Source organism: Tachypleus tridentatus, chromosome 9 (assembly GCF_004210375.1).
Source record: "Tachypleus tridentatus isolate NWPU-2018 chromosome 9, ASM421037v1, whole genome shotgun sequence".
Taxonomy (NCBI): domain Eukaryota; kingdom Metazoa; phylum Arthropoda; class Merostomata; order Xiphosura; family Limulidae; genus Tachypleus; species Tachypleus tridentatus.
In genome coordinates, this window is record NC_134833.1 from 106,560,884 (window position 1) to 106,582,961 (window position 22,078).

The window sequence follows — 22,078 nt, forward strand, 5'->3', positions numbered from 1 at the left end:
TCTTCTGTCCTAACAGTATGTTACACATTCCCAGTCAATGTTTCTAATGTTAAGTACCTTATGGCATCCTTATTGTCAAAGATAATTCTGGTGGAACAGTATTACATATTTCCACTATTATATACACTTAAATGGTTGCTATCACAGTATATCACTAATATGTTATGTCCTCAGTCTCAGGATCTTGTAATATAATACTATTACAGCATGTCTTTACTGTTACAGATACTGTTTTACCATTATTTATATATAAAAAGAGTTAATGTAAAAATTATACAGAATGCATATTTTGAATCAAATGAAAGCATTTGAGGTAAACTGGTTTAAAATTAATTATAGCTTTAGAAAAATCTACCATTGATGAACAAAGGCATCGATTTGGACTTGATATATATTAATAAAAGAAACTAATACATTTAAATAGGTAGGCTGATACAGTATATAGATTAGACCAAATTAAGATATTATACCGAATAAGAAAATTGCTTCTGTGTATTTTAATTTAAATGTATTAGTTTCTTTTATTAATATATATCAAGTCCAAATCGATGCCTTTGTTCATTAATGGTAGATTTTTCTAAAGCTATATATACTAAAGCTGAACCTTGGAGATCATTTCATCAGATCACTGCATGAAATTTAAAAACATGGCCTTTACAAAACCACTAAAAAGCTAAAACTGTAACTCACTTATTTTATTTAGACGCACATGCTATAAACAATAATTATATAAAATTAATAGAGATTAGTGGATCAACTGATTTTCCCATTATCTAAACTAATGGGAAATTCTGGTATAGATATGAAAGCAATGTGATAATATGAAATTCCAAGATAGATTACATTCCAGTATTTAAAGATATAAGCATACCCTATTTGAATTTAGCACAGGTATTAACTTTATGGTAAGATAAGTTAAGTGTACCTAAAGCAGAAATGACTGTTCCAAGTGTCACTAAAGACTTGTTGATGTGAGCTCCTTCTTTCAGTCTTTGTCCAGTTGCTCCTGATGAAGCTACTCGTTCACTAATCATGGAAAATTATTATTTCATAATTAATAGTGCTTCTTATATCTAATCCTCACTAGATACTTTACTATCATACTACTAATTATTTCCTTGCTATACATTTCCCAACTTGTCACTCGTGAGCTTATTACTTACGTAACCCTACCAAGGTTATGATGAGTAATTATGTTCATATAATTATTACATATACGAAACAACAAATTTTCAAATAGTTAGTTATGTTAATTATCTTAAGTCTTCCTGTTTTTTTATTTCACTAAATATAATGGAGTTGTATTGCCAATAAAAAATGACTTATTTATATTAGAAGTTTGAGTGACAACCTCACCACTTCTGTCTAAAAAAATCTTTAGACAAAGAATCATTAAAACATGGAATCGCTGCTTCTTAACAGCCTGAAAAAATGATACATATGTACTAAAATTTCAGTATTTGTTCAAGATATACCAAGTATACATTTTTATATTTAATGCAAGTGAGGTCTCATTAACACATCCATGTGAAAAAAATATCTGAAAACAGTGGAGAGATAGAACAATTCAATAAAATACATCAGGCAGTTCAACTTAGCTTCAAAACCACACATAATAAGAAAAGCAAAATGAGACATCTATAGAAATAATTAACCATTTCAAATAGCTCATTTAACAAAAAGCACTGGTTTTATTTGTGGAAGCAATACACTATTTACAAAAAATAAAATCAACAAGATTAAATGACTTGTCAACCAAAAGCATATTATTAATATTCAATAGTTATTTATCAAAAATATTAACTAAGGTCAGTTGCTATTTTCTAATTAAAATAGCCAAAATTCAGTGTCTACTTGGAAACAAATTAACATCTTACTATTGATAAAGTCAACAAATTTAAGTAATTTAATAAATTAATATATAATAACTACACAACAAAGAATATTTGATAATAAACTAAATTTAATTACACATTAAATGACAAAATCAAAAATTCATTAATCTGTATAACTAGAGAAAAGTTTGGAAAAAAATATATATATTACCTAACTGGGGGGAATCAAGATTCAGAAATGCAAGTATAAAAAAAATCAAAATTAATGACTGATAAAGTAAACATATTAACAAGATCTAATGATTTATATCTGGATAAAATCAATTAGATTAACTGGTTTTTGTACTAAAAAAATGGGAGAAAAATTGTTTTTATTTATCTATAAAAAAACTAAATTCACAGATTTTATTTTCACATCAAATCAAAATGATTAACTGAATTATTAGCTGATAATAAACAAAAAGTATGTGATTTATATAATGAAAAACCAAAATGATTCAATAACTTATATTGAAAATCAAAAACTTATTGTATTTTAAGGAATTATAAACTATGCATAAATAATAAACAATTTAATATCTGGAAAATATACTAATTTCATCAATGATTTACTAGTAGAAAAGAACTAAATACAATGATTTAAGTTCATAACCAAATCAAGTAGGCTCAAGAACCTTTCTGCTAAAAAATTCATTATTATCAGTGACCTACCTTCCAGCAAGATCAACTAGATTCACTTTGCTTACTGTTTCACTAGGCATGTCTCGGTGGAATGTGGCCTAAATATATTCATTTAAAACATTTCATTGTGATATCTTTACAAATTTCTTTTAAATAATGGAGCTAAGCAATGGTTCTAGAAGCTAACTTAAAGTAATTATTATTTGCCATATAAAACATTCCATGAAAAGTACTTTGAAAGTATATTTCTTACTTAATAATTTCAAATTTCTTAAATGAAACCTAAACTAGGTATACATACTGTCAATTATGTACTTTAACAACCATCTTTTAAATTTAAACCATTTTTTCATTTTCCCAGTACAAGTTTCACTGAAGTTAATTTACAACATATATATACATACATATATTTTAATATGTCAGTTCCCAGGACATTTGGCTACATACTGTTTTAGTTATTACAACTTGGAGCAAGAATGACCACATCTGTTTTCCTGGAAACAATATTTTAAAATATAGTAAGTACATCTCTAATGATATGGAATTTGTTAAACTATTTCAAATTATATGAGCCATAGGAATCCAATAGACTGTAACATGATATCATTGTGACAAAAATTTCAGTTTCAGTTTGATGTTAATTTCAAGTGAATAAATAAAACAGGTTTTTATGCTAATATAAAAATTCTAGTTACAGCAACATCAAATAAACTTACAGCTGTCCTATGTTAAATATACACAGAAGTATTATTTTGTGTACATATTTGCTATTGCTGAAATTAATAGCTTTGAAAACGTGCATTTGTACAAAATGATAAAACCATGAGGACAGCTAATATTAACTTGTCTAATTTTAAAAATATCTCACTAGATTACTAAAGCATGACTAAACCAGAAAATGCAATAAGATTTTCCAGAGCAAAATCCTCTGAAACTAATAAATACTTCATGAATTGGAACAAAATGTTACACTAATAAAAACAGACCTTAGTGTAATATGGTCAGTAAGGTTATTTCTGAGGTGGTTATGAAAGAAAACAATTTAACATAAAAGAATAAAGTCTTAACTACATTTTGATAATTTATTTTTTTACCATCAAGGACACATGCACTTAAAATAACAAATGTACTAAGGACACTGCAAAAATATTACCAAAAGCATTAACCTTCTGTTAGAGACAAACTGCACTTTTTAAATGTTCATTCACAAACTAGCAATGAATTTATATTATCCAGTACACAACTTTAGAATGATTATTTATAAATACAAATTTCAGGCTTATCATTACATGGATTAAATTAGAAGAATGAAAATAATCAATTTTGCAAAAAGTATGTCACTGTAATCCACAGACTAATATGTTCTGGTCTCTGCACAGTTTGATTAAAGTACTGGTGAGATGAAACACTTTATACAGATATAAAAATAAGAAATTTAAAGGGTTTGCAAAATGATGTTGCAATTTTTGTTCTGTCAACATTAATTATGTCAAGACATATCCTGGAAGATACAAATTTTAGAAAAGATTTTAGAGAGGTGATTTTACTGGGTCTAATATTACTGAACAATGAAATAATGATGCAAAAACTTGAAATGTGTTTAACTCTCTCAAGATGGACTCAGTCAACTTGACTGTACACATTAATTCTTTGTACTCATTCAAAGCCTTTATAGACTTGATACTACTAACTTTTAATAGTGTGTCAATCTTCATGAAATTTTGCAGCACTTTAGTGAACATCACAAGTCTTTTACATATATAAAAAATCATATTTTTAGTGAAGTATTTAAATAAACTTATAAAAAATTGTCCTTGAATATATCAAGTGTTTGTTTAGAATAATCATGTGCAAAGTGATTTTCATGTTTAGATTTAAAATATTTTTCTTCATCTCAAAAAATGTCCAATTTTATCTATGCAATCTCTAAAACCTCCTAAATATATTTTAAATTTTATTTTCAGTAAAACTTTATATTTTATCTATTTTCTCTATCCTAACACTATACAAGGTTAGTCAGTTTGACTGACCTTATAACCACAAAAAACAAAATCTAACTAAATCTATATTACCCTCTTCTTCTTTCTAAAATGACTTGAATTGTAATGTGAAACTATGTTATTTATCCTAGGTATTTTAAAACTAATAACAGCATATATCTATTTGTAATTACATTTTATTGTTTTATTGCCCTTTGAACCATATCTAACTGCGAGTTGTGACATTATAAGTTTTAATTCACTTGGGAAATGTGCAGCTCACATTATACTATAGAATTATATCACCCACAGGCTACTAGCATGCATGCTTCTTGAAATTATATTATTATTATTGTTTATTTTACCTAATCTAACCTTACCTAACATAAAGAGATCCCTATTTTGACACTTTAGTTACTTTTATAACAATAAATAAAGAATAAACAAGAAAGTACTTACCCTAATTTGTTTTTTTTTTCTGTTGACTAGTGATGACACTTAAAACTATTTTTTATAGTAATGGTAGCAATGTAACAAATAATTATTTAATTAAACAATTCACTGAAAGACATAAATTATATTTCCAACATGCAAAACAGACAATTTTAACTAACTCCCAAAATCCATCCAAGCTAGCTGTTAACTTTCACACAGAGCTGACGTTTGTACTAGAAGTGAAATTGATGATAATCTGTTCATAACATAATGTTATACATCATTTGATAGATGAAAACCCTGGCTTTCTATAGGTTATATAAAATTAAATTTCTGACAGAATTATTAACAAATCCTGAAAGGAAGGATGAAACAGGTAGGTGTGGCAGAAAAGGTCTAGTTTTCTATTTGGTAACTATGTAACCAAAAAAACTGAAGGCAAAAATATTATTATTTGTCTGAGCAATGATGATTTTATAGAAAATAATTTACATTTACTTCCATGTCTACTGAAAGGGTGATGGATAAAATAGAGAAGATGCTTAGAGAAAATGTGTCACACAGGTCACACTTGGGGAAATTCAGGATTTTTTAAATTATTACCTTATGAAATTAAGAACTTAAAACTCATATACTATTAAAATATGGATTATTAGCTAAGCTTTTATGCTATATTAATTTATACAACATTAACAAAATGTAGTTTAATAACATTTTGAAGACACTAAAATCTTGTGTCATGCACATTAAAGGATACCTGTGGTGATAGTGTTAAGAAATGTGACAGAAGAAGCAGTAAAATCAATTGATAATGTGTACAAAGCTATTGATATCCTTCTTGATCCATTTCTAAACTCATGTGATTAAAACATAAATTATACCAAAAACAACAACTTTTACTATTAACCATCTCACTAGATGTATATGTTGCACCATATTAAGTAGCAAAAACATGGACTATACAAGTTTTAATAATTTATAGGTGGAGCTGTGTCTTGTCATGTTTATGTTCTGTGTGAATAAAGCATCAACTAAGATCTGCTTTTCTTACTGATAAGGTATGGTAGCAAAACACATTAACAAGCTTAATTTCAGCATCTTTTATCTTGATAAAAAAAATAATAAAGGTGGTGTTAAGATTTCTACAGTAATACTACACATGTATGAACAAATAAAAAATTAAACTGTTCATGATTTTGTCTGAGAGACAGTGAAATATGAAGAGACAATTTTATCGCAATGTGGTTGTACAAACAATACAGAAAGATGAACTATTATATTTCAGTCAACAATGAAGGATATACACAGTTGGTACTATTAGATATCACAAAAAGTAAAATCCAGCTATTTTTATAGCCAGTGGTACAATAACCTGGTTAAAATACAATCTTTTCATTATCAACAAAGATCCTTTAAAAATGGAATAAAAAAGTTGTACTTTACTATCCTACAAGAAAACAGTAACTGTTTATGAAAACTGATCACGTAAACAACACTTTGACCACTATTATATTTATCGTGTCCTAGCTGGTCTGATGAATCCAAGTATTGAGTGAATGCCTTATTCTCACTGAATATGGCAGATACAGTATGACTGACATATCATATATGTTCTCCTTTGCCATCACTCATAAGCACACAGAATTTCATCAATACTAGCTTAGAAGCAGCCTTTCAAAAACTATAGTAAGTTAAAAATACACAATTCAAAAAATTTAATTATATAGAGACAAAAACATTGTCTTGGATTACTTCACTGATGTATATTTATTTGAAGATAATTTTCTTATGGTGTAAAAATGCACTGCTTTTTTGTACTTACATCTTCTAAGTTTGGAAAATTTGGCATAAAAGCCTTCTTTAATATTGATTATTTCTAGAGAATATTTGTTCAAGAAAAGATCTTATAACTTAAATACATTTATATGCATCAGTTACAAACAAATATTCTCTGAAAAGTATTAATATTATAAAGGATTTTATGTCAAAATCCTCGGAGTTGATAATTTAAAGATGTAATAAAGCATATGTAAACATTTCACACAACTGACATTTTAGTTTAACTCATTTACAGAAAATAGTTAACTTCATGCACTTCCAATTTAACAATTATAGCTGTGATGTAACAAAGTAATTGTTTTTGAGGTTTAGAAAGAATATATTTTCAGCACAACACTGAAATTTAATTTAGAAACTGCTATTTAGTGAAAGTAAAATATTTCAATTAACATATGCACTCAAGTTGCATTACAGGAAGATTCTCAATCGCATTTTGCATCTGAAAGACAAACTTCTTTTTTGCTAGACTACAACTTCATACTAGCAGTAAGGTTCAACTTCCAATATCTTGCAGCTGAGGAAAAAACTGTCTGCATTTTATAAACAAAAAGTGGTATAGAAAAAAAACAGGTTAAAAATGGAAACTGTAAAATTTTCATTACCTCAATGAACTCATGGAAGTAAATGAATTATTTCATAACTTTATTCGTGACATTGTTTCAATTCATCTCTAAGAACTTCAGTGTTAATTTGCTGATCAATTCCAAAATTCAGTGGGATAACTTAAGGAGAGCATAACTTCTCATCTACAAACAATCTGAAAGAATTACCAAAACTCTTCATGTGGAATTCATGACAAAACCTTTTTCTGGAAATTCTAGATGGTAGTTCTCAAAGAATACTTTGACCTGACATGAAAAGTGATGGACACGCTCTTGCATTTCACATCAGCAAACTTGTGTGACTCAATATTTTCTGTTGTAACAGCAAATTTGTCTGTAAATACAGAAGGATCTCCAAGTTGCTGTATCAACAATTCAGCTGAGCATGTACTTCATCTTATCCCAAGCTTAAGGCCCATCCTTCACACTAGATTTGTAGCAAACCAAACTGTTTACCTTACATTACTTACTATTTTAAGGAGGGGGGCAACAAAATGTGTGTTTAGAAAGGGAAAAGCACCATAAAAGCAGATTGCACTCCACAGACTAGAGGAACAATACAAAGCAGTACTAGTCTAAGGGAACAAGATACACCAGTACCAATCTAAGGGAATGAGAAACAGCATTACTAGTCTAGTGAAACAACATACAACAGTTCTTGTCTATGAGAACAAGATATACCAGTACCAGTCTAGGGCAATGAGAAACAGCATCATTAGTCTGTGGAAACAACATACACAAATACGAGTCTAGGGTAATGAGAAACAGCATTATTAGTCTAGGGAAACAACATACAGCAGTACTCTAGGATAACAAGATGCAATAGTACCATCCAGGAAAATGAGATGTAACAGCACAAGAAGAATGAGATAGAGCATTATGAGAGGTAAAATGAAACAGTAATACTGGAATTTGTTGATATAGAATGTAATTGATCGTATAAAGTATCACTATAGGAATAAAAATACAGCAGTGCTATCAATAATATGAAGCATTTCCAATGAGACAAGAACTCATGAAAGAACATTCAGTTTTGGTTTGCTTATGATTTAATTACGCTAGCAAGTATGATTTAAATTATTTCAATTATTAAATACAGAATGATTCCCATACCTTTTGTTAACAAAGATACATACTGAAATAGTATTTTTGTATTCATAACTAATTACAAAATCTGTTTATGAGAAAAAAATATATTAATGCTTTTGTTTAAAGATACATCAGGATGAAAATAAAAACTATTTCAAGTTTATTCATTCTAAGCAACATAACTTGTTCTCACTTTGCTACAAGTTGTTTTACTTTGCACCCATTTATTTACATAATGCTTATTTGATCCTGTGCACGATTAACTTGGATTGTTCATCAAAATGATATTTTAAATACGTCCTCAATAGATCATCAGAAATTTACGATACTATTCACTGTTTCCTTTTATTACAATATCCATGTAACGACTGAGTCACAACTTATAGAAATGTCTGTAAATGTCTTAGAAAAAAGTTTTAATTTCTTGTTCTTCTGCTTCTTTATTACACAATAACTCAAAACCAAAAAACTGGTTTCTACCAGTTTCACTAAGGTGACTTAGTTTCAAATGAAGTATGTACTTTTATAAGTATTATTAATAACTAGTAGTAATATTTTTTAAGAATCAATTCTAGTGTAAATGTTGTTATTATTGCCCCTTGAAGTTAGTTTCCTCACAAAAATTGCCTTTCCTTCAAAAAATTTGCGTAGAATGAAACCTAATTATGAGTCAATAATATATAAACAGTAAATGTCACATTTAGTACCTCATAGTATTTAGAACGTGGTTATAAATACAATCTTCCTATATCTATTAAAACACTGCTTTAAAAAACAAGCAAACAAGAAAAAAAAACTTTTCAAAAAATGAAGTAAATGTAGAGATGGCTAATATTAATCCTTCAAAAACAATGAATAAAAAAGGGTGGCATCAGCATCATCTCTACATAATAGAAAAGGAAAGAATTAGCATATTTTAGTATATATAACTATTCAATCACAACTGAGTTTAATTTATCCTATTTTTGTTTAAAATTCTACAACACTTGTGTACCTCTGATATTATGCAAGGATGATAAAAATGTCATCCCAACTATATTGTTTGCATTGTTTTTAAATGATTGATGATAGCCATCCTACATCTATTTCCTTTTCAGCACAAATACAGGGATGATATAACTGTTGTATTCATGTTTCTTAATATGTTTCTCAATTAACTTTAAGCACAAATTTTCTCAAAATACATTAATGGATATTATATAGTGCATAACAGTTCTGATAAGTTGAGTTGTGCCAGTAGCAACAAAATATTTATGGAAAATAAATGTTTATTTAATATTTCAGCTAAAGCTATTTTTGGCACAAGTATGTGTTATCTTTAGTTTACTCTGGAAACACATAGGGGTATTTTTATCTTTAATTTACTTCAAAACACATGAATATATCTTTTAGTTCACTCTTCAAACACACAGTTATATCTTATCTTTAGTTTAATATTGAAACACATGAATTATCTTATTTTAGTTTTTTCTGAAAATATACAGGTATGTCTTACCATTAGCTCACTCTCGAAATAAACTAATCTTTGATTCATTAAAACTTACACTCTACTTGAAACACCCAAAGTACTCACTAAACAAGTCATAAGTATTCACCCCCATACAAAATCATTTACTAGACAGAAACCAATAGTTACAAATGATTAGTTTTACTGCTAAAATCACATTTATAATCAACTTTATATAGATTTCAACCAAGAATTGTAGAAACAATCATCATGATAAAAATCTAAAATTAGTTATAAATTATTACACGTTAAAGCTCTTCTCTGACTATTTTAATAATTTCGTTATAGCATGGCAACAGAATAATAAGTACAATACTGAACAAAATCACAGTTGAGAGTATCTTATTCTTTTAAGCTAATTACATTTATGTTTTGGAAGGTTGCTTTTTTTTTTCCTGTGTAATAACCCTGCACAAACCTGAATAAATGTTAGGGTAAATATTGCATGTGATCTACTGCTGACATCATTCATGGCTGTAGATGCTGTGGTTCTAGAATACAAAATTACATAATTAAGCCTTTTTATTCAGTTCTTCCTAATTACTCCATATTCAATTAAGATTAAACAACAACTAACATTTTAGTTTTCAATTCAACATGTGTGTTCTTAAAACTTTTTTATATAACTCTAATCAAAAATATTATTTAAATAATCTTATTTTAAACAAAATGAAAACTATCAATAATGAATTGATAAGTTAATATTCTTCTATTATTCATTTTTGTAATGAAAGCATCTTGAAATAAATTAACTATAATCTGGATCAATCTCCATATTAACACATTTCAAATCAAAACAGAACAAACATTAGCTGCTCATATGTTGATAACTATTAGTTTGCATGAAAAAATAAAAAAACTATTATTATGTATTTACACCAGTTTTTTTTTTTTTTACTTTAACTGTCTTCAGAAACAAATGCTAAAACAAAACCATTAAAGACTAAAACATTTCCAACATGTGGCAGCTAACAAGTTCAAAAGTCAATGGTTATTAACTAAGGTAATAAAAAAAATTAGCTGATACATCACAAATCTACACTGCTTACCTGGAAAATAAAAACACACCTTTCACAAGTAATATTTATTAATGGTAGCTAGCTGTCCTCCTCCTAATGCAATTTTTGTATACTTTAGAATGATGTACTTCATTTCAAGGATAAATGATGAAAGTGAAGTAAAAGTTTTCATAACTACTAGGTTAAATATGCAAATAGTACCAACTTCCAAATATTCTTACACAACTTAACTCTCTTCCACAGCAACTGAAGAAGCTGTACTATAGACGAGGATCTTCAGAAGACAACTAAAAATAGGTCCTAACCTAACCATCTTACATAACACCACTAAAAGATACCTATATTTTTGAAATGGTGATTCTTTAAAACCTTCCAGAGACAAGGAGGTAAAAACTGCAAACAGTCTTCATGTTAAAGATGCATCTTCAAGTGGATTCTTCTAAATCATCTTGCCATTATTCCACTATATTAGGAAGGATGGTTTGCTGAATTATTCCAGAGGGAGGTACCAATAGAATAGTTTCTTAGTGAGAGACAGTACAATCTACCAGATGATGCACATATTGTGAGCAATCCATGATAGCAAAAACAAAAAACAAGCTAATGTTCAATGTGCACAATTTGTAGTATTATCCAAGTATCATAGACACTACATTTATCAGTATCCCTTCAAATTTCCATTTTGGCTACTGAAGCAGTTAAAAATAAATATAATTATCTCTGGTGGAAACTTCTTATATATTTTTTTATATCATCAATACTATGAAATGAAAAGAGCTTTGGCAGCTTATGGAAAATTGTATTCACCTTCTGGAATTTCCTCTGGTCATTAATTCCTGTACATCAGAAAAATCCATCACCAAATGATGGGAGAGATCTGTGTAATTAAACAAAATTAAATTTAAAAATATGTAATGATATAACCAAGCAAAATGTAATAAATACTAATTAACATATGTTTTTGCTTTAAAAACAAATCTTCTGATTTAAATTGCTTAGATTATTTTTAAATAACAGTACATGGAGTGTAAATCAAAATTAAAAGGAGGTTCCACAAAAGCAGTTGAAAAGTAAAAATGTTAAAACAAAACACTGAATTAATTCAACATGGCTATGTCAGATACAATGAACATAGAGAAAAACTGGAAGAGTAACAGTTTAAACCAACAGAAACCAGTTTCCAAGAAAATACTTGCCAGTTAATAAAACTCCACATTGCATTTTTAATTGAGTTGTTTTATATGAAACATTTTTAATGCACTATATCTGGTGCTTAATTTCAAAATAAGTGTCATAAGGAAAACCAAATGAAAAGCAACAGAAGTTTTATGTTCTTAAAAAAGCTAGTTTTTACCTCTCTATATAAAATTGGGTTTTCATAAATAATAATCCGTTTTTAAGTACATTTGAATCACTGAGAATAAAAATCAAAGTTTGATATTAAAGCCAAATTAATATGAAATAACATATGATACACATGCTAAGAAATGTAGCCAGCATACAATTTTGAAAAATAGTAGAAATAGAGCTAACTACTAATTATGAAGAAATTAAAGACATAAAAACAAGTGATTTGAAGAACTACAAATAATGTGAACTTGTAACACGTAAACAGTTAACAAAAATTATTAAGTTGGACGGAAGTTTCTACATATATATATATATATTATTAATGCTACTTCATTAGGGCCCCCTCACACACACACCTAATATTTGATTGTGTACAACAGCACTGCACAGTCACAAGATAAGTGATTTATTGAATTACAATTAATTAATTAGAAAGTATGGGGTACAATCTCTTAAAAAATAACAGCAAAAGACTAAGGTGGTAAATGCCCTGTTTAAGTTCACCTCAAAAATGCTAAAATGGATTAAAATCTAGTAGTTTATATGCCAAGGAAGAAAACTGAAATGGCAGCTTTACATATGAAACCAATTACAAGATTAGTAGATTTTTGAATTATGCAAATCCTTGTACAGCACTGTATGGCAAACATGAATGTAAACAATTTTTATACACTGTCTGGATGTTATTTGTCTTTCTCAAAGAATAAAATGAGACAACCCTTGCAACAAGGATGATTCCAACACCATTACACCACCATCACCAACTTGCAATTCAGAAAAAAAAAAAAAAGATCAAGCATTTCTTGAAGTTTCTTTCCACCTATCTACCATAAACACAGAAAAGCACAAAGTTCAACACACTAGATTATAAAATATACTTCCACCCATTTATAATTGTATAACTTCTATATATTCACTTTTGTGAAAATATGCTTTAGTCATTGTATTTGAAAATTTTCAGAACTGTTTGTTTTCTGCCATATAATAGTTCTGTAATGTCTTTTGGGTGGTAACATTTGAATCCTGATCACTGCTGAAAGAATTGGTCAAGAGTTACAGGTTGATGTCTGTTGCACTTTACAAGCTTGTGTGCATTATCTTTTTCCCTCTGTCACAAACTAATTGTCACTAATTTTCAAACTAGCAGATATATATATGCTACAATTCTTATTCTTGACAGACTTTTATGACATTGTTGAAAAGATAAAGTACACATCTGTGATGAAAACACTACTTTCAGATTGGCACCTACTACCATACCTTTTTCAAAGTTGAAGATATTGTTGTTCTTACCCATAACTAAAATCTCTGCTTTCACATTGAGTAACCATTTGGCATATTACATGATCTTATAGGAATTTAAGGAAATATTTTACACACACACACACAAAATTCTAGGGAAATTTAAAGTAATATTCTACAGAGTAAATATAAATCCTGTGCAAATTTTAAGGAAAGAAAATTCAGTATAAAAAGTACCCCTTGGATATTTAAAAAAAAATTCTCCAAATTTAAAAGATATTCCAGAGAAATTTAAGGAGATATCATTTTTTTAATTAATAATAAAAAACATATCAAAATAAAATTTAATTTCTAATTTGCAAAGACTATAATTACTAAACAAGACTCACTGGGTAACAAAAAATTATTCCAACTAGAATAATAACCACCTCTTTGTTGAAAGGATGATGCATTAAAATTAAATGCAAATATTATGAATATGGACAAACTGGTGTTTTTACACGTCCACTGTTGTAAAGCAGTGACGTTTGTAATAAAGAAAATTTGAACATAATAATGTGAAGCAGTCATTAAAAATTTCAGAATCTTCAAAATTCCATCTTCACTAAGCTAAAATTACAAAACAAACACAATGGTAATTACAACAGTTATTTTCTGTACTTTGTAATACATAATAAGTACACAATTTAAATATAAAAAGAGGAACAAGCATAAGTAAAATAGATAAAATAAATTTAAATCAAACAAAGAATGTGTATTGTTTAGATGTGGAAGAAGAGTATTTTTTGTATATTTTTATTTAAAGTTTAGTAGCATATTTGTTTGTTGAGAGAATATTAAAGTTGGAGAGAGAAAGATGCCAAATTCCTGTATTGTGCTAGTAGAAAGCAGAGTTGGGAAGGTTTGTAACTCTCCTTCTAATTTTTATAAATATGTCTGTATCTTCAAATGCTCATACTTTAAGGTAATGTTTGGTTTCACCAGTGTAGGTTGCCCTCGATTCTCTGCATAAGTAGACAAGATGTGTACAATGGGCAAATGGCACATGATTTTTGTAGCAAATACTTTTTCATCTGAAATTAAGTTTAAGAATAAACTTCAGATCAATTTGAGAACAGTTAGAGTTAAGTAATGTTTTTAGCTGTTTTGTCATAAGGGAATACTGTCTTTCAAGATACAGCATGAAAGTGTGTAACAGTAGTTGAGTAAAGTAAGTATCGTAGGTGGCATAACAAACACATTAATTAAGAATGAATAACTTATTTTTCCAAGAAATGCTTTGGGTAGCTATTTAAAAAAGAATGTTTTGTGTGAAAGACATTTAAATGTGAAGGGCTTGATAAAATGGGAAGTAAGATTGTAGGCACAATTTAGTAGACAGGGAGAAAGGGGTATAAAGCTATCAAACTGAGTGAAAAAGCCAGTAAATGTATTTCTACCATAGAAGTTGTAAAGCCATTAGCATCACGGTTAACCAACAGTCTCAATAACAGTTTTCTAGCACTATTAGTCCACAGACATACTGCTGTGCCACTGGGAAAGGGCTGATTAAAAGTACAGTAAAATAAGGTTTGTAATCACCAAGAATTCAATTAAAAAAAATTATCCACATTTCCTGAATTAAGTCCAAAACTATCACTTCAGTAGCATAGAAGGATGAAACAGCCTGTTACCAAGATATCTGAATAAAGGTTACAAAATAAAAAAAGCATTAGAAAATGAAAAATGCAATATAAGATTGATTTTGAAGCAATAAAAAGAAGACATTTCAAAAATTAACTTATATAACATGGAGAAACTTAAGATAAAATCAGTTGAAAAATGTATTGTTGCTAATAAAAAATTATTAAAACATGTTTAATTAAGACTGGAATTAGATGAATTGTCGTCTATTTGTGGATATTTTTCAGGAAAGAAAGTAACACTTAATTTTAAAATATTTTATAATTTCAAACCCACTTCATCTAAGCTATTTACTTCATAATGAACAAAAAAAGCTTACCATATCTTAACATAATTAACTTAACAGCAGATTTATGAAATTCTCTAAAAAATTAATAAATCAAAGCACAATATTTCTATAAAATCTTTTTAAATTAAACATCTCTAAATATTACCTTGCACATAAGGACCAAACTTTGGATGTTCTCGAACACGAAGACTGTGTTGATTGCTGCTTTTCTTCAAAAGGTCCTTCACTTTTTCATTGTAAATTTCCAAGTAACTTTAGTAATATAAAAATTATTTGTAAGTAAAAAATAAATTACTTCTGAAGAAACTGCAATTGAGTTTTACATCCTAATTTTACTAGCTTATTGTGAAACAATGACCATAATGGGTTTTGTTACTTTTGCTACAAAAAAGTAAATTCTTGGAATCAAGTATGATTTAAGAAGGCACTTTCACAATTTTAGTTTCTCTCTTATTAACAACTAAATTCAGAATAAATTCCTTGCAATAATATGACACAAACCACAAAAACTTTAGCTTCACAATAAAGCATGTTAACCAAAACAATAGGTCATGATTGGCCTTTTTGGGTAAACAGAAACTTAAATTTAATATAGGAAAGCCTGTACAAGATTTGTTATTTTCAGCTGAAACATTAAACACACACACACATATATATATATATATATAGTGAATAAAATAGTTTCATAACTATCATTATATCAGATAACACAAAACAGTTGGCAAGTAAGATGTATTATGTAGTTGATACTTATCAGTAGATAATACATCTTTTTTCATATGTTGAGTATAGGTAGTATTCTCACTGCAGAACATTCTGTTTGTATGACACAATTAGTACTACACCATAGTTTTATAATATAGCTATTTCTCACAGCTAACTAGACTTTGTTTTTCTTTTCTTAAATATAGCTTACCTTACTTCCGTTCTGAAAGTAGTTCCAGAGTTGGACTTTGATTTCATTCTCGAGAACATGGCCTACAATGAATAAAAACTCCATACGTTAATAATCAACTTTAAAATAAATCTTAAACTTGTGTGCTGCTCAAAAATCTGAACAGGTTCCAAGTATTAGATTAACAATTATTTCAAATATTTCCAAAAAACATGAAAAGTCCATTTGTGATCACTCACTTGACCTGGTTGACCACACATTCACCCAAAGAAAACATACAAGTATAACATCAATCACTAACGACATTTATGCTCAACAAACATATACGTGACATTCATAACATGATAAACAGTGCTGTACAATACATCACAGGAAGATTTGTTTTGCATATTCTTTCAAAGCTGCACAAGGGATACCTAAGTTATCTGTCCCTAATTTTAAACTTACAGATTAGAGGAAATGCATCTTATCAATTTTTGGACAACCCCTACAGAATAGTAATAGTTAAAAAAAAAAGATAAAATTCAATTCAAAACCTATTATAATTACAATAATTGTGGACCAATCAATTTGAGTACTACACTGCAGGGAAAAAACTGAACTTGATTCATATGCCTATCACATGAACTTACTGAAAATGAGCATACAAGACAAAAATCAAACAAGACATATACTTGCCAGAGTTAAGTAATTAAGCAGTTACTTTAATCAGTTAATTATCAAATGAAATTCCAAAATGTTTATAAAATGCAGTAATGGCTTTACATTTTAAGTTATTTATTTGCAAAATGACTCAGATAACATAATTCAATTTCAATAATTTTTAGTTTTAACACATATGCTTTCAGCTAATTAACTGATTAAAATAACCATTATGTGAAATATATTTTTAAATTACTTAAAGTAAACTAATTACTGTACAAATTAATAAATATTATAACAATAAAAAGGTCATGCAAGATTTTTTTAATGTTTTGTCACCATTTTCACAATTAGCACATTAAATTACTAGCATTCAAAATTCTTTCATACAAACAATGTCACTTATAGTTTATCAACTGCTTCAAAAACAAATTAGAAAGTTAAAAACTGAAGAAGAACCTTACTTATGGATATTGTATGCAAATATGAAGTGTTATAAATTACTTGCCTCACAAATTCTTGGAATAAGACCTTCAAAACCCTGAAATTAAAACATAAACAAATTAAAAAGTTAAAGATAATATGGAAAATATGTTCATATATTTCATTCCTCTTTTCCCCGAAGAAAATACTGTATTAAAGATATAACCATCTGGATTAGATTTCTGAAGACATTTAACATTTAAGAAAAAGATTCAATAAATTTTAAATAAAATAAGTTAAAACTGTGCACACAAACTAGCTAACTTACTGGAAAATGAAAATGGTACTATTTTTGCAGTTCAAAAAAATATCATGAATTCACCTTAAAGAAACAAGGTAAACAAGATCATATTTTAAAACATGTCAAACTGCAGTTTTATTTAGTCAATCTATTGCAAATTTATTTAACCATGAGTACATAATGTATCACTTTAGATTCCAGTATACCATTTATTAAATACAAAATCTCGGCTAGCTACGATGGAACCATGACAGAAAACAATTTTTAAGAAATGTTATTTCTTTATACTTCTAAAAATGTCATGTTAAGTATACAATGTATCACTTTAGTAAAAACAAAGAATAAAAATCATAATTCCATCTAATAAACCAAAATGTAAGAAGATAAACAGTTCCAATACCAATACTCATGTTCTATATCACAAAATAAAAGATTAATGGACATAAATCACAATTTACATCTCCAATATCACAAACAGAATAGTACTGGATGACTCAAAACAGCAATATTCATAACAAAACTCAAATGGATGTTGAAATGATTCATGAATCAATATGTTTCCTGTCAAAACTTATTGATAAGGAATCACCAACATCTATATTTTTATGAATAAAATGAAATTCAAATAGTTACATTCTTCTAACATATATATATATTGTCCAACCTAATTCTTTTTATAATCACTTCCTTAGACAGATCACTGGGGAAATTCAGTTCTTAAATGTTCAAGACCTATAAGATTTTCCTCCACAATAAAAATTATCAGTATATCTAGCATGCTGAAAAAATACATTCATGTAAACTGTTATATTTTCAAAGACAAACTTTGGGAGGAAATACTATTTTTCAGTATCAAAATATTTACAAAATCAATCATATCACATGTTGAAGCAAAGGCTCAAACTGCACTGTCTGATTGTAATAACATCAAACATCACTGAGACGGTTTCAAAAATTAAGAAGACCTGGGACATTGGTAATCCATCAGACTTTATATTAGGTGGGAAGAATGAAAAACTGATGATGAGCAATTAGTAGTTAAATAAATCAGACACTATTTGAATGTAAAATACTAGAAGGTCTCATGGCTTGTGGAATTGTGAAATAATCAGGAATATCTCCGTATCAGGAGGGGAACATATTGAAATATAACAAATTAAAAATCAGGATTCATACAAGCTATACAACATAAAATTTCATGACTCCAGAGAAACCATGCTCAAATTTCGAAGACTCTCAAATCTTACATCTCAGCACTTTCATTAACCCTTTTGCAATGGATCATGGGCCAAAGACCATGTAGTCATGTTTGTTGACTTGCATTCAAAATGTTATTGAACTAAAATATCATGAATCTATGTCAGTAAGTTTGGTATCAAATTATAGATTACAATTCACACTTTAATATTATATATGAGTTAATTTCTTAATTTGAAAATAAATATTACAAGCACACTCCTAAATATTGATTTTAGTGAGCTGCATGGTATGTTGAATGCAGCACTGGTTAAAATTAGATGTTTGTAATGTCAAAATACAAAGTTTATAGTTTTGTAAAAATTAAGAATTTAAATTACCATTATTGACAAACTAGAATATAAAATAAGAACCTCATATCTTATGTGGTTGAAATTTAACTTATGCACTGAATCAAACCCTGTACACCTCTTTATATTTTTGGAAACTATCCCTCATATACACTTACTTTAATACATAACATGTGAATAACCAAGCAACAGGTTAAATGTCCCCTAAGGGTTTTCCCAGCCATTTTAATCTGTTAAGAGGCTGACATGTTCTTTCAAACCAATATTTCAAGGATCTAGGTGTGTCTTTAGTCTGCTCAAAGTTTCATAATTTTTTAAACCTAAATACAACTTAGTTACTAAGCTTGATAAATTATAGTAGAAATCTAAGGTACTGATATAGTAATTTATGATTCCTTTTTTTATTATTCAACTGTATATATATAAAACTTTAAAAAATATTTGTTTCATATCCTCCATGTGCAACATTTTAAAAGGATTAGTAACCGAGTTCAAAGGTCACAGCTAGAAGAGATAATTGATTTACTCACTGATTTATTGTTCTATATTTAAAAACAGTTTAATATTAAAGTTATTACTAAATAGTAACAGTTTATATACACACATAATGTATAATAATAGAAATGTGACTATAAATCACAAAATTCTAGTCCATTAAAACATAGCCAAGACAGGGTTACTTTGTAAAGACTACAGATCAGTTTCATATTATTAGATACAGTATCATGAGTGCACATCAATACAAATTATGTAAAATTAGCCAGGCACAAATGAAAGGTCAATATAAAAATATATATATATATAACATTAGGAGACTTAAGTTACTGAGACTAAACATCTGTATTTTAGTTCATAATTTGTAGTCATTCTAACACAAAAAAATTTTATTTCCTAATTTTTTACGATGGTGGTAAATTGACAGACCTCACATAGATAGGGTACAGAAAATAACAGGAAAATATTAAGTCTTACTGAAAACAAACGTATTTAGGAGATTTTAGAGTTTATACAAATACTACATGTGATATTTTGGACAAAGAATAGTTTTTTAATCATACCATACAATCACTTCTTATTCAGAGTGGTAATGAAACAGACTTGATATTTTCACAAATAAATCTTTAGTAAAAATACCTAACTGAAAAATCTGATTTTTTTGTGTGTATAAAAAAAATTTGTAATATTTACTAAAAGTCTGCCACATTTGTGAAGATACACATACTGCTTCAAAAGTTACAGTATAAATACTTAATATGTGCAAATGTCTATACAAACTCACATATATCATACTAAGCCTGTTGTAAAAAGGTTTGTCAGACATGTCCACAAGCAGAAATAGTAACAATTTTTATGTCTTGTAAGACACTAGGTTTGGAACAACCAACACAAAATATAAACAATCCTGATTTTAATAACCAATCATTGTTTAAATTCTTTAAATTGAATCCACTTTCACAATTTTTTTTAAATTTAAATTTAAAGAATTTTCCAGAACCATAACTTAAAAACATCCATTCAGTCTTTCAAGGTTTCATTATTGAAACTTTTAGAGCTTCATTAAATAACTTCTTTCCAAGGCAATGGATGCCCTGTCTCAAATGATTTATAATGGCAAAACAAAAGTCCAATATATAAATACTTATCATCAATTTATAAAACACAGATAAAAGTTAGAGCTAAAAGCTACAGAAGTGATCATTAGATCAAGACCCTGAAGGTTAAGAACTTTACATAAAGTCCTCAGAACTAGAAGTACAAAGAGCAGCAATATGTTCCTAAAGATCCATTTACCAGCCTGGCTGAAACACATCCTACACAAACAAAAGGCAGAAGACTTGCTGATCATGATGAGAAGAAAGGGAGTAAAGTAACAACGTAAATGTACAAACTGTAGATATTCCCCTTAAAAATATACCTTCAGTCAACATGTGAGGGTAATGGATAAGTTATGATATATTCCAGAATCATATTTTATCAATAACCTCCACTGAACAATAAAAAAAAATAAAAAAATTGATGTAAGTTCAACAACAACAAAAACAGCATGGTTTAGTACAGAAGTATGAAAAACCTATACCACAGATAAGGAAACTATTAGAAAGTTGAAAGAAAGATTTAAATAGTCTTTTTCTGCCATCCATGAATAAAAGGAATGCCCCAAGTATGAAAACTACCTATCTTTTGGAAAGAGAATGCAGGACATAATAGCATATATCAAAATTGAGAAGTGGGAATAAAGATTTGACAGACTGTTCCATCAACGACAAAAGACTAATGACTCAGATACCTAAGTGGCCGTAAGACACAAGCTACATTTCAACCTTAAAGTATCAACAAAAAAGTGAGTAGTATCCAAAAAGGGCAGCAAACAAAACTTGTACGAATCAAACAAAAAAATTGCTACTAATGAATACTGAAAAATAATGGATACATAATAACAACATTAACTGTATAAAAATATTTCACTTTGACTGTCAGAGAAATAGCAAAAATGCTAAAATGCACAAGCCAGAATAATGAATGTTCAGCTGGAATTTCTGTTCCATGAGCAAAGGACTAGACAACAGGTATTATATAAATGAATGTATCAACATTTAAAAATGAATGTAAAGGTTCAAAGTTGACATGGGAGGGACTTCTTGTGTAGAAGAAATAAACATTTCCTGACTGATGGATGAAAGTGAAATTACGTTTGAATCAGCTAAAAAAAAAAGTGTCAG

General features: G+C 28.3%; 1 protein-coding gene across 3 annotated transcripts in view; it reads right to left on the minus strand.

The window, feature by feature from the left end:
* Klp98A (kinesin-like protein 98A) overlaps positions 1 to 22,078 on the minus strand; it is a 136,157-nt gene that overhangs the window by 70,655 nt on the left and 43,424 nt on the right. For all 3 annotated transcript variants that reach the window (XM_076456277.1, XM_076456278.1, XM_076456279.1), the window contains 7 exons: positions 17,596 to 17,628; positions 16,467 to 16,528; positions 15,696 to 15,802; positions 11,794 to 11,863; positions 10,386 to 10,458; positions 2,547 to 2,614; positions 926 to 1,026 (listed from right to left, as the gene is read on the minus strand). In XM_076456277.1, the coding sequence (XP_076312392.1) occupies positions 926 to 1,026; positions 2,547 to 2,614; positions 10,386 to 10,458; positions 11,794 to 11,863; positions 15,696 to 15,802; positions 16,467 to 16,528; positions 17,596 to 17,628 (514 nt within the window). The remainder of the gene's footprint in view (positions 1 to 925; positions 1,027 to 2,546; positions 2,615 to 10,385; positions 10,459 to 11,793; positions 11,864 to 15,695; positions 15,803 to 16,466; positions 16,529 to 17,595; positions 17,629 to 22,078) is intronic.